The sequence below is a fragment of the Syzygium oleosum genome, unplaced genomic scaffold (assembly GCF_021117445.2).
Source record: "Syzygium oleosum isolate NSW1041296 unplaced genomic scaffold, Sole_v2.1 Sole_v2.01, whole genome shotgun sequence".
Classification (NCBI taxonomy): domain Eukaryota; kingdom Viridiplantae; phylum Streptophyta; class Magnoliopsida; order Myrtales; family Myrtaceae; genus Syzygium; species Syzygium oleosum.
In genome coordinates this window covers 29,046,570-29,060,345 of record NW_026607485.1, presented here as the reverse complement: position 1 = coordinate 29,060,345, position 13,776 = coordinate 29,046,570, and the positions used below count along the sequence as shown (strand labels likewise).

Genomic DNA, 13,776 nt, shown 5'->3' with positions numbered 1-13,776 from the left:
CAATTCCCCTAAACCTCATTTCTTTTTCCCCCGATGGAAAAAGAGGGTCGCGACAGTCACTCTTTCGACATGTGAAGCTGAATATGTAGCAACATCTTCATGTGTTTCTCAAGCAATATGGTTGAGAAAACTACTCACATAAATTTATATGAAACAAAAGAAAGCAGCAGAGATTTTTGTTGATAATAATTATAATATTGCTTTGGCAAAAAATTCAATTTTTCCGTGAATGAACCAAACATTTCGATGTTCGATATCACTTCATTCGAGAACAAGTGAGAGAGAAGGAAATGAAATTTCACATGTGAAGACGGGAGATCAAGTAGCAGATATTTTTACTAAACCTCTCAAGATTGAAACCTTTTGGAAGTTAAGAGTTTGCTTGGAATGATTGATCGGATAGAATTTGGTATAAGGGAGAGTGTTAGTAATTAAACCAAATTCATTGGAAGTTGCCGATCAAGCGAAGAGGTTATCGATTTACTAACAAGTTGTTGATTGGTCACCTGGTTGTCGATTTGCAATATTGACGTCGATGTCTGTTCGGCTTCCAAACTGGTGCACAAATTAAGAAAAGTCTTTTATTGTAATGTTAGTTTCAAAAGTCTGATCGTATTTTTATGCCTAGTTTAATGTTTTGTAAATTTTCAGGAATCTATCTCCTTGAAATACTAGATATAATTATCAGTCATTCAAGAGTCATGTAACAAGCTTCTATAAAGGTAAGTCTTGTGATCCATTTGATAAGGTGAAAAAAATGCGAAATAAAAAATAAAAATAAGTGAAGAGCTTATTCGCCTCCTTCTCTTCTTTGAGTTGTGAGTGTTTTCACATAAAAATTTTCCTATCAAAGAGGAGTGAAATTAACCACAATTCTTTCACTAACCCGTGCTATATCTTGCACTAACAGATAATTATCACAATAAGTGAGAAAATGCAATGCACATCATAGTACAAATTACCCACAAACTCTTGCGCTAACACGTAATCAAGAACATCTCTAAGACACAGACCACAGCAGAAAACCAATTTATTGCCTAGCAAGCTGACCATCTTGAAGATGATCCGATGAACGCCGTCATAACACAGCGTAGTTTTTCGACGATCTCCTCAATTGTCGGGCAGTTCTCATTTTCTAGCTGCAAGTAATGTAGATGCAACAAGTAAGATTTATATGTTGCTGAAGATTAAATACCCTGACTCAACTCTAAATAAGAAGAGAATAATTTATACAGCAACATGTCAATGAATCTTACATAAATGCAACTAAAAGTGGATAGAACATACTCTAAGAATTCGTGCACATCTGATATGTGATTTTTTTACAATCGTTTCCTTTGGCATGTGGAAGTAGTTATCTTCATTTGTTCATTGTTATTTTAGATGTTAAAAGCGAAATGTAAAAGCTTTTGAGGTATGACTTCGACTTCTAGTAAAGTAGTCTGGTCAAGGTTAAGGGTATCCCCGATCCCTTCTTTCAACAAAAACGCGAAAGTAGGGGCTATTCCGGCGCTCCCTCTCAAGATTGTTAAAGATCTCATGGAGACAGTCCAATGAATGGTTTTTGCCGTTCCGGGTCTTGATAAATTTGGCCCCATTCACAAGCCATCCCCGATCGGGATCAAGCTCATCCATCGGTAAGAGTATATTTCTTTTACTCTCAAAGATGGATGAGCTTTTCGATGAAAGTAATCAAAAGGAGAAAAGTGACGCTAAAGCTCAAATAATTTATCAAGGAACCGTATTACCTGGGCCACAATTGTGACATCCAAGAGTGAACTCCCAAATGCTAGGACGCTGATATTTAGAGTTGTCAATTTCATAACCTCCATTTGCTTCATCACTTCCTTGATGCAACCCTCATGCTTCTCGCACTGGACTTTGATCAAAACGTGCTTGCCCGACACCCGTGCTTCGATCTCGGGTAGTTGTTGATCGATAACTGGGTCATACGACTTCTCTTCGGATGAAAAAGATACAATGCCATCACCACGTTGGAGTGATGGCTTCTTCGTGAAGATCGCCGATTCCACAGTTCTCGCGGTTGCCTCTTCCTCGAGGATCTTCACACGTTCCTCGAGATGTTTCAAGTACTTTATTGTGTCTCCAAGGACAGAAGCCTTGTCTAGCTACGTAACCAGAACATTTATTTATTTTTTAGCAGGAACAATGAAGACTTATAATGTGATAAATTAGAAGACAACACTACGGTTTTGGTCCCTAACTTTTATGGCGATTCATAAAGGTCCTTGTAGATGGAAGCTTTGTTATGATGACTATTTCAATAACAGGTTAGTCTCAACTTCTAAACAATCCTCAAACAAGTACCTGTTGAATTCAGACGATTCTACCTAGAGGTCGAATTTAAGTTGTTTTGTTGATCTTTCTACCTCTTAAAAGGTTTTTGTTTTCCTCCATCGTTAGTAGGGACTGGCTTTCTGATTGACGAGACTACTGTGAGAAGAATGAAGAGAATGCTACAAGTACTCTAATGATCTCATATCACAAGCTAGCATTTACCAAATGTTATGAATGAAATATAAATTACGTGATTGATTGTCCTTCGATAGTCATAACAGTGAAAATTAAACAGTAGACACAAAATTCAAATTTGCTTTTAATTCATGAAGCAAAACTAATAACCTAAACGAGTTAAGCGACTAAAAAAAAGGGTTTTGACACTCCTCTGGACAAGTTTATAGCACAATATCTTTTAACATGTAAAAGATATTGACTTATGCAGATTATACCCATCTAAACCATTTGACGAAAGATGCACATAATCATATCAAATTTAAATGCATGAATAGTTTCCAACCCTAATTTATTATGAGAAAGAATATTCAATCACCAGCATGGTGCAAACATGTATCAGAACAATCTAAATCAACTCAATCATCATCGAGCTTGATTAATTGAGTGATTTTTCAGAATGAATTCCACCTGAATAATACTTGACATTAGCCCTTTGCCTATATGTAGTTGGGTATTAATCTAGAATGATAATCATGATTCACTTAAATTATCTATCACTAATTTACAATTTTCTCATTTTATGGGCAAATTGTGTTAGTTTAACTTTACTCCTTAAGAGAACACACACAATTTCTCATGCATTTGATGGTTCAAACCTAATTTAATTCATTAAGCATAAAAAATCCCCCAATCGCAAGAACAGAAAAGCTCTTTTCCTCAAATTATCAATCTCTCTGGTTCTCTAATCTCGGTCTTTGGTCTTGCTCCCTCATGGAGTCCTCTCTCATTATTTGAAGTCAACAACTGCTTTCTACTTGTTATCTGAGGTGTATATGGCATATAATCTCCAATCCGTAATTCTAAAAGTTAGGTAGACTTTTGAGACTTGTACGCTATCCTCGATAAAAATATACTAAAAAGTAATTAACTTTTTAGAGTATTTCATAAGCCCGGGGTTTACCTATCTAAGGTGGGTTTTCTTAACATAAATAGAAAGTAATTAACTTTTTTCATTACTCATTATGCAAAGTCAAGAAATAAGCAACGAGCGCCTTCTTGTTCAATTGTGAGGAAGATAAATGTCTATGCTATTGTTTGTCCTTCAAATAGTTAGTATAGCATAAGTGGTATAACCCTTTCGTTTCTGTAGATATATATCCTGTCAAGACGGTCCTAATTTTTTTTTTCCAATTATCAAAAATACAAATATTAGCGTTGAAAAGTTTATATACTACTTACCTTACAAAAAAAAATATATTAGCTTAATGTAACTTATTAATATTTGCCTATTTGGTTCGAGTTTGGACATAAAATTCTTCGAAACCCAATTGTATTTTCTCAAATGAAACCAAGATTGCGAACACCCCCATTAAAGATATATGACGAAGGTGGAAAATGAACAGATATCAATCCTTCAGAAATTTTCACACAACAATAATTGATTTGGAGTACCTTTGTAAGGCCAGGAATGATAGCTGAAAGAGCAATGAAGCGCTGGCTCAGCCTCTCCCGGCGCTCCCTCTCTGCAATGACATGTTCTTGTGCATGCAAAGTTGTTCTACTAAACGTACCACCACCTTTTCTCTTCATCTTCATCCCTTCCCCATCTTGCAACTCATAGGTAATAATGACAATAATAAGCAAAGAGAGAAATTTTTCATTTCCATCACAACACAAAATCACAGTTTCAGCTTTCAACGATTTGTCTGTTCACATGCGTCGCTTACCAGGATACTGCTGAGAGATGTCTGCGGATAGATCTGAGTTCTGAAATGATATAACATGAGAATTAGAAGGTGGAGATGGTTTCCCTTGGGGGTTTTTGCGCTTGGTTTCGAAAGGGACATCGGACGAGTGGCCAGCGTTTTGGATTCCATGTGATGAGTAGGTCAATGCCGGAGAAAATGAAGTAAATTGATTGAAGCCAGACTCGGTGGGAGAGTAACCAAAGGGGTTCATCTGTTATTGATCCGCAAAGGCCGGATTTTCTGTTGCCCTGAGAAAAATTCAATGAATGTTTTGAGCAATCAATCGGCCTAAAACTTCAAGATTCTGCTGAAAAACACTGTGCACTACCATATAGCAAAATTGAAGAAACTTAATAAATCGTAAATACTTAATCATCAGAACAAAAATCTTCAAGGTTAAAACTTCTATCGTCTTTCTATTGTCCTCGGTCTTCAGGATCTCTTCCTCAAAAAAGATAAACAGAAATGCTGACATAAAATCGATAGATCCAAACCATTACCAGCCTAAACTAGCCAAAAAATGGGGAAAAAGAAAAGAAGTGGGGAAAGAGAGACGGACGGACGGAGAGAGAGAGGGAGACATTTCTTCATAGGACCTCGAGAACAATGCAAGACAATGTAATGTCATCAAGAAAACAGCCCACGAGTAAAAAGATTGAAAGGGGTCATCTGTAAGGGAAGCGAAGCTCACCAACGAAGGAGGAGGAGGAGGTCGGCGAGGGTTTTTGTATTTTCTTGAAAAGCGGCGACTTCCTGAAGTTGCTGAGCTCTGTGTACCTTGTTTTGTTTAAAGTGCACGCAGTGTGTCTGCTATAAACAACTCACCAAGAGGGGAAACGCTCTCGCCAACCTTTCAAGGACTAAAACTAATTTCTGTACTTATCCCCACGCGTTCATTGAATTTCAATTCCATTTCTTCTACTTTCAGTCTCGTTGGCGCATTTTGACCGGATTCCGCTTTGTTCACGTGCACTCTATTTCTGTCTTGGTAGAGTATTAACCAAACTGGAAGATGTTCATGGATTGGACTTAACAACTACTTTTCATCTTCTTTTTTTCTTTGGATCATCAGTCTAAATAAATATTATCTTTCGATGCAAAGAGAACATGAGGCCCTAAGGTAAGTTTATCGACCGTCTTGTCATTAATATTCATTCCATTCTTTTGATTCCATCTTAATAGACACTTTTCAAGTAATTTTTATGACGAATTGAGTTTTCTTGAACCAAGAATAAGGAAAAATATAGCGCTTTTTTCAAAATCCGCATTCATGTGTCACCAAATAAATGATTACACCAAGTATTCGATACGTTTATCCTACGTGACAATGTTTATCCTTGATGGAGTGAGCTTCCATGTGTGCACGAAGCTACACTATTTGCCACTAACACTACATCAACCGTGTGGCCAATTATTTTCTCAGTCTCCTTGGCCCCATGATTTATGGCTAACGTTTGTTAAAAACAAATTCACTATTTATGGATTTGGGGGACTTCTATGATCCATCGAAGAACTGATCCCTTCATCGTAATCGGATATAATCGTGCGTACTTTTTCGCAACTCCTATATAAAATGATCGGAACACACAAAAACTTAAAAAGAAACCCCACGTGGATTGATGTGGTGCATCGTTGGGAGCTCCATTGGCTTTTATCGCCGGTGTATAAAGAGACCCCCGGTTTGATTGCTCCTCTGAGAGAAGCACTCCAATTCTTTCTTTTGGGCTAAAGAGAGACTCCACTTCATTATTAATAAAATGACTGGATTCAAAGGCCATCCAAACGCAAGAAGATTATACTGTTATAGAACCCTTTTGATCCCAAGAAAAAAGAGATATTCAATGATCCCTAGACCATAACTTATCGTAATTATGTACATGTATCATAATTTTTATAATAAAGTGTCATGACAAACAAAGACTTCAAAAGTTTACAATTGAAACCGGTGAATTTTCATCTCTTTTGATCTGACAATTAATACATTCTGAAACAACCGATCCTTGGATATTTATGAAACCCTCTATTGAATCAAAGACAACAATCAGTGATAAGAGATGGACGACACTTTTTTTTTCTATTGAGTACTATATCTCAATATGTCTCTAAATAATTTTGTACACTATATTATTTCTGCTTCTAGTAGTTTTGTTTAAAAGGGGTGCTTCCAATAAAAATTGCCTAGTTACCCTACCACCCGGATCTGGTTTAGATGGAGACAGCTTAAATATTCTAATGCAGGAGAAATCTGAAGCTTCCATGAGACCTACAAGACCCCATCACATGGAGCACGAGCAGATTTCTTTATGCTTTCTTTGAAAGTGCATGAGGAGGAATTGGCAAAAATTAAAATAAAAAAGAAAGGAAAGTAGAGAAAAAATCAATGGCAAAGAGAGAAGGATGGAGGAGATAATTGATTTGATTTTCTTTTTTTTTATATGTAAAATGTAAAGAGAAAGATATTGAAAGGAGGATCCAAAAAGAATGAGAAATGAAATTTTCCCTTAAGCAGGAACAGATTTTATTAAGTACCTACTGTAACTAAATGAAGAAAATTTATAATTTTCAATTAATTGACTTTTTTAACAAAAAATCCACTTACTATTCTCTCGATATATTTAATTGATAATCTTAAAATAGAACTTTTCAACTAATTTCATATTTAGGTTACCCACTCAGATTTTGATTCGCATCTTACCTACTTCATAACAGGCCCAGAATCTATTTGCTTAAGGTGGTTTTTTCGTCATCAACCAATAGTGTTACCATACACCAATTTATAACTACAATGAAATGGGAATAGGAAGTGCAGGGTAAGCCCAACCTGAGATGAACAATCCAACGGGTAGGTCAATTTCAAATTATGTCAATGCCAAAATATAATATTTGGGAGAGATTTTTATTCCTTTGATGTGAGAGAAAATTGCCCAAAACTCCTAAACCTATTATAGAGTAGCCAATACAAGTTGGCCAAATTGGTCCTAAAATTTTTGACGAGTTTTCAATATAATAATTCTAGTCAATTTTAGCAAGAAATGACACTATCCGCGGCCCGCGCTGACGTAGAAGATTTTTAAAGGTTTTTCTTCTTTTTTCCTTTTCTTTTCTTTCTTTTCTTTTTACTATTTTTTTAGCATTTCTGTTCCTTTTTGCCTGTGGCTGGTCTTGACAATGACCGATGATCGACCATAGGCGAGGGTCTAGCCACAAGCGAGGGTCGAGATGGGCGAGGACGTTGCGGCCCTTGCTAGAGGTTAGCGAGGGTAACTGTCATCTGTAGCAAGCCATTGTCGAGGCTTGGCCACAGGCAGAGGAAGAAGGAAAAAAAAAGAGAAAAAAGAAAAAAATTACAAAAATCATCTAAGTCACAGGCCATGCCATGTAAACGGCCGTTACTGACTGGATTGTCACGTTAGTGATTTCCAGCCAAAGATATGCAATGATAATCTTAAAGGAAATTAGATATTCTAAGACATGCAAATAATTAAAACATGCAATAGATGGACATGTAATCTGATAAATCATGCAATCTAAAAATCAATGCAATCTAAAAATCAAGTCAAACTATTCAAAGAAACACTGTCCTGCATTGATTTGAATTACCAGCAATCGCGGACCTAGAGGGGATCATGGCCAACGGCGACGTCAAGACCGGCGGCGACTGGATGGCAAAAGGATGGCGGCGACTGTGGTGGCTGTGTGCTGGAGTACGGGCTGAGGGAAAGACCGCTGGTGGTGAGGGACGACGGGACGAAGAGTTGGCCGTCGTTTGTGACGGATCAAACTCTGGTGCGGGAAATGCTGACCTTCACGATCTGCTTTTTTTTTAAACTTTCTTTTTGCTTGCATCAAGCAGGACCACAAAACCCACGATGGATGCTGCTTTGTTTCATCAAGTCTGGACAAAGACCAAAAGAAAACAAATCCACTGTTTTCCCGCAAGCTCCCGGGTATTGCTCCACTTATGGGCTCTCCTTTGAAGTATTCAACGAACGCCTATCATCACCTCTTCACTCTCCTTTTCCATTACCGAGTCTCCACCGTTTCCTTTTCTTTTGTCTTCCACTTGGGTAACTTCTCGCCTCGTATGGAATGTGTAATGTGTGGACGCGTGACTTGATTAAGGCGCGGAGAGTGATTGATCAATGCATGCATGCGATCATGAATGTGAGGTTCGTGTTGTAATATGGTGGTCGGGGAAGGTAGTGCTCACGGATGGCGTCGCTAGTGGATGGTGGACCGCTGCGGTGAACCCTGCCGAAGTGGATATCCAGGATGCGATTCGCTGCGCCGGGGTTCTTGCTCTTTCGCATGCCAGGTACACGGCTTGGTCTAGCTCGGTTGCTGCCCCGGCGAGGCCTTGGTCACGCCTGGATGCGCTTCGGTCTTGGTCTCGGTCACGTCTGGATGTGAGGCCTGGTGGTCACCAAGAGTTGGTAGGAGATTTTCAAAACGATGGAGGCCAAAGTGTGAAACGCCAAGACAGAGAGCTCCGAGGGTAAGAACTTTTTAATGCATAAGTGCTGTGCGATCAATCCCACGCATGCACGACAAATCCTCCACTGAAAGAGCTCCTCTTCTCTCTCTCTCTCTCTCTCTCTCTCTCTCTCTCTCTTCAATTCAAGCGTGTGAATATTTTGGCTTCATCATGTTCTGCTCTTCGCCGAATATAGGTGCCCAGAATACTCCTTCCTCGTTCCTTTTGTGGCCGAATTCTCAAGATCTTTACGTAATACTTCTCTCCAAGTTCTATCTCATTATCACTTCTCTCCAAAGTGCCTAAATGCATTGCGAAACTTGTTGTTGATATTTTGTTTAGGTGTGGACGTGATGCTCCCAAAGGTCAGGATATTACACAGAAAACACGGCCAAGAGAGTGCCCAAGTCCGAACCTATCATCGACACATCTTGTTGAACCCAGCTTTATTAAAAAGCTTAAACTAATGAGTTATAGACCAACTAGAATATATTAATTACTCCACACCACATCAATTATCCGATATGAGACCTTTATAACACAACTCACATATATATATCAACAATATCAAGTTCAAACTTCACAAACACATGCATCTATGCATACAGATAAATCAATATGCATATGCAAAAGGGTTTTGCTAGCATTATAGTCTTTAGGTCACTGCGAGAGTAACGGCATATTGTGAACTACAAATTCTTGAAGGATTGGTTTTTGGTGGCTCATAATAGGCCGTTAATCTCACGGTGGATTAAGAATAGTCACATAAGCATTTCTCTATGAAGAAACTTCAAAAACTACATAACATAGACAACAGATGAATTAAACTAGATTTTTATTCTTTTTCCTTTTGATTGGTTATGATATGAAGCCTCGCCAAAAAAAGGAGAGAGACAGGATGTGATGAGGCTTCATTCTCAACAAAAACAGATAAAGGTAGTCGAAGATAATTTTTCGGTAAGATCGGCAAAGAATGTACTAGAGGAAATTATGGAATTGAGTTACATTTGAATGTCTGTCCATCTCTAATCCAAGCAATGGATTTGATCAATAGATGAGACACACACGTGTTGATTACAGGTATACACGAACTATGTACAACTAACTGCATCCACAATCTGCAAACTGAAAAGCCAAAAACATATAACTCGCCACCCCTCCTGAAGATCTGGGTCTTCTCTCCTAAAGAAAGACTAAACTTTGCAATGCAACAACTTGAAGCGTCGCAATACTACCTGTATGTAAAATTGCCGGAACGACAAGAAGGAAAGAATGATGAAGGAGGTAATATTTGTGAAGGTGGGGCCATAAGAAAACAAGACTTGAAAAGCTTCAGAGGCAATGATTTAGAATCAGGGCTAGTTGAATCAAAACCAGCAAATTTTAGACTGAGATACGAAGATAACATGGGAGATTTATCGCAATTTGGGGTCCTTATCTCGATAAAGGTCATCTCTTCTTTCCATGTGAGAGGACCTGTGCCAATGAACTACAAGGAAGGAAAACTTGGTTTCCGCTGGATTGGTTCATTACAGTGGACTCTTGCTTGCTTCTATTTCCATCATGATCCTCATAAATATGCTGCCGTGAACCACTTGAAAAGCTTAACTGTAGATGTAAGAAAATAGTAATAATAGATGACGAAATTAGAGTCTTAAAGCAAGATTTAACCACAGGTCAAGCAAGATGAGAGATCTACCACAAAGGAAACTGCAATAACAAGGATAAATAAGATAACCTCGTACTACCTGCAAGCAGTTCAAAAAAGGTGACAAGGGCAATAGAAGCAAGACCAATAGAGGAAAAAAGCCATGAGGGCAAGAGTGACAATTGCCCACAATTCTTGCACTAACACTTGGTTGAATCTTGCAATAACAGATAATTACCACAGTAAGAAAGAAAATACAATGCACATAATAGTACAATTACCCACTACTCTTGCACTAACACGTAATCATGAACATCTTTAAGACAGACCATCGCAGAAAACCAATTTATTGCCTAACAAGCTGACCGTCTTGACGATGATCCGATGAATGTCGTCAGAGCATGGCATAGTTTTTCGACAATCTCCTCAATTGTCGGGCAATTCTCATTTTCTATCTGCAAGTAATGTAGACGAAACAAGTAAGATTTCTATATAACTGAAAATAAAATGCCATGACTCGACTCCAAATAAGAAGAAAGGGAGAAATCTGGATAGCAGTTCGTTTCCAAGAATATCAAAACAGACAATATGCTCTCAAGAAAGGATCAGAATGTAAAATCGTCCGCAGTAGTAGGAAATTAGAAACTAGTTGAAGTTTTAGAAGACTACTTTTCATTAAAACAATTTGAAGAAATTGACAATAATTACCTGGGCCACAATTGTGACATCCAAGAGTGAACTCCCAAATGCTAGGACGCTGATATTTAGAGTTGTCAAGTTCATGTCCTCCATTTGTTTCATCACTTCCTTGATGCAACCCTCACGCTTCTCGCACTGGACTTTGATCAAAACGTTCTTCCCCGACACCCGTGCTTCGACCTCAGGTAGTTGCTGATCGATAACTGGGTCATACGACTCCTCTTCGGATGAAAAAGAGACAATGCCATCACCACGTTGGAGTGATGGCTTGTTCATGAAGATCGCCGATTCCACGGTTCTCGTGGTTGCCTCTTCCTCGAGGATCTTCACACGTTCCTCGAGTTGTTTCAAGTACTTTATCGTGTCTCCAAGGACAGAAGCCTTGTCCAGCTACTCAACCAGAACATATATTAATTTTTTTAGCAGGAACAATGAAGACTGATTATGTAATAAATTAGAACACTACGTTTTTGGTCCCTAAGTTTTCTGGTCCTTGTAGGTGGAACCTTTGTTATGGTGACTATTTCAATAAGAGGTTAGTCTCAATTTCTAAACAATCCTCAAGCAAGTACCTGTATAGATCAGACTATTCTACCTAGAAGTCGAATTTAAGTTGTTTTTTCGAGCTTTTTACCTCTTAAAAGGTTTCTGTTTTCCTCCATCGTTAGTAGGGACTGGTTTTCTGATTAATGAGATTACTGTGAATAGAATAAAAAGAATGATACAAGTACTGTAATGATCTCAAATCACTAGCTAGCATTTACTAAATGTTATGAATGACATATAACTTACGTGATTGATTGTCCTTCGATAGTCATGACAGTGAAAATTAAACAGTAGACACAAAATTCAAGTTTGCTTTTAATTCATGAAGACAAAACTAATAACCTAAACAAGTTAAGCAACTAAAAAAAGGGTTTCGACACTCCTCTAGACAAGTTCAGAGCACAATATCTTTCTACATGTCAAAGATATTGACTTATGCAGATTAAACCCATCTAAATCATTTGACGATGGATGCATATAATCTTATCAAATTTTAAATGCGTGAATAGTATCCAGTACTATTTTATTATGAGAAATTATATCCAATCACCAACATGGTGCAAACATGTATCAGACCAATCTAAATCAACTCAATCATCATCGAGCTTGAGTAATTGAGTGATTTTTCAGAATGAATTCCAGCTTAATAATACTTGACATAAGCAACCCCTTTGCCCATATGTAGTTGGGTATTAATCTAGAATGATAATCACGATTCACTTAAATTAGCTATCACTGATTTACAATTTTCTCATTTTACGAGCAAATTGTGTTAGTTTAACTTTACTCCTTAAGAGAACACACACAATTTCTCATGAATTTGATGGTTCAAACCTAATTTAATTCATTAACCACAAGAAACCCCTAATCGCAAGAACAGAAATGTCTTTTCCTCAAATTATCAATCTCTCTGGTTCTCTAATCTCGGTCTTTGGTCTTGCTCTCAAGGAGTCTCCTCTCATTATCTGAGGTGTATTGGCATATGATCTCCAATCCGCAATTCTAAAAGTTAGGTAGACTTTTGAGACCGGTATGCTACCCTCGATAAACATACACTAAAAAGTAATTAACTTTTTAGAGTATTTCATAAGCCCAGGGTTTACCTTTCTAAGGTGGGTTGTCTTAACACAAATAGAAAGTAATTAACTTTTTCATTACTCATTATGCAAAGTCAAGCAATAAGCAACGAGCTCCTTATTATTCAATAGTGAGGAAGATAAATGTCGATGCTATTGTTTGTCCAAATAGTTAGTATGGCATAAGTGGTATAACCCTTTCGTTTCTGTAGGTATATATCCTGTCAAGAGGGTCCTCATTTTTTTTTCCGTTTATCAAAAACACAAATATTAGCTTAATGTAACTTATTATATTTGGTTCAAGTTTGGACATATAATTCTTCGAAAACTGATTATAATTTCTCAAATGAAACCAAGATTGCGAACATCCCCAATAAAGAGATATGATGAAGGTGGAAAAAGAACAGATATGAATCGTTCAGGAATTTTCACACTATAGGAATTCATTTGGAGTACCTTTGTAAGGCCAGGAATGATGGCTGAAAGAGCAATGAAGCGCTGGCTCAGCTTCTCCCGGCGCTTCCTCTCTGCAATAGTGTGTTCTTGTGCATGCAAAGTTGTTCTACTATATGTATCACCACCACTTCTCTTCATATTCATACCTTCCCCATCTTGCAACTCATAGGTGCCTAAAAAATAATAATAAGAATAACACAAAGCAAAGGGAGAAATTTTTCATTTCCATCACACAACCAAATAACCGTTTCAGCCTTCAACAATTAGTCTGGCCACAAGCCTCACTTACCCGGATATCGCTGAGACATGTTTGTGGATAGATCTGAGTTCTGAAAGGATATAATTTGAGAATTTGACGGTGGAGATGGTTTCATTTGGGGGTTTTTGCACTCAGTTGCGAAAGGGACATCGCGCGATTGGCCAACGTTTTGGATTCGTTTTGACGAGTGGGTCGATGCCGAAGAAACTGAAGTAAATTGATTAAAGCCAGACTCCGTGGGAGAGTAACCAAAGGGACTCATTTGACATTGATCCGCGAAGGCCGGATTTTCCGTTTCCCTGAGAAAAATTCAATGAATGTTTTGAGCACTCAATCAGCCTAAAACTTCGAGATTCTGCTAAAAAACACTGTGCACTACTATATAGCAAAATTGA

General features: G+C 37.9%; 2 protein-coding genes across 2 annotated transcripts; both read right to left on the bottom strand.

The window, feature by feature from the left end:
* Nucleotides 1-1,037: 1,037 nt before the first annotated feature.
* On the bottom strand, nucleotides 1,038-4,440 carry LOC115685248 (transcription factor bHLH25-like). The gene is made up of 4 exons (XM_056310717.1): nucleotides 4,202-4,440; nucleotides 3,928-4,099; nucleotides 1,749-2,129; nucleotides 1,038-1,139 (listed from the first exon to the last, which is right to left on the bottom strand). The coding sequence occupies exons 1-4, from the start codon at nucleotides 4,432-4,434 to the stop codon at nucleotides 1,038-1,040; spliced, it is 888 nt and encodes a 295-aa protein (XP_056166692.1). The 5' UTR covers nucleotides 4,435-4,440.
* Nucleotides 4,441-10,422: 5,982 nt separating this feature from the next.
* Nucleotides 10,423-13,685, bottom strand: LOC115685230 (transcription factor bHLH25-like). The gene is made up of 4 exons (XM_056321577.1): nucleotides 13,412-13,685; nucleotides 13,123-13,295; nucleotides 11,054-11,434; nucleotides 10,423-10,800 (listed from the first exon to the last, which is right to left on the bottom strand). The coding sequence occupies exons 1-4, from the start codon at nucleotides 13,641-13,643 to the stop codon at nucleotides 10,699-10,701; spliced, it is 888 nt and encodes a 295-aa protein (XP_056177552.1). The 5' UTR covers nucleotides 13,644-13,685; the 3' UTR covers nucleotides 10,423-10,698.
* Between the last annotated feature and the right edge of the window lie 91 nt (nucleotides 13,686-13,776).

What these genes read in the sequence shown, in the direction of transcription:
- LOC115685230 (XM_056321577.1), bottom strand. Translation starts at nt 13,643, where the DNA reads ATGAGTCCCTTTGGTTACTCTCCCACGGAGTCTGGCTTTAATCAATTT. An exon ending in CATGTCTCAGCGATATCCGG is followed by an intron (nt 13,296 to 13,411) that starts GTAAGTGAGGCT and finishes ATTATTTTTTAG; the next exon opens with GCACCTATGAGTTGCAAGAT. An exon ending in ATGTCACAATTGTGGCCCAG is followed by an intron (nt 10,801 to 11,053) that starts GTAATTATTGTC and finishes CATTACTTGCAG; the next exon opens with ATAGAAAATGAGAATTGCCC.
- LOC115685248 (XM_056310717.1), bottom strand. Translation starts at nt 4,434, where the DNA reads ATGAACCCCTTTGGTTACTCTCCCACCGAGTCTGGCTTCAATCAATTT. An exon ending in ATCTCTCAGCAGTATCCTGG is followed by an intron (nt 4,100 to 4,201) that starts TAAGCGACGCAT and finishes TATTGTCATTAT; the next exon opens with TACCTATGAGTTGCAAGATG. An exon ending in ATGTCACAATTGTGGCCCAG is followed by an intron (nt 1,140 to 1,748) that starts GTAATACGGTTC and finishes CATTACTTGCAG; the next exon opens with CTAGAAAATGAGAACTGCCC.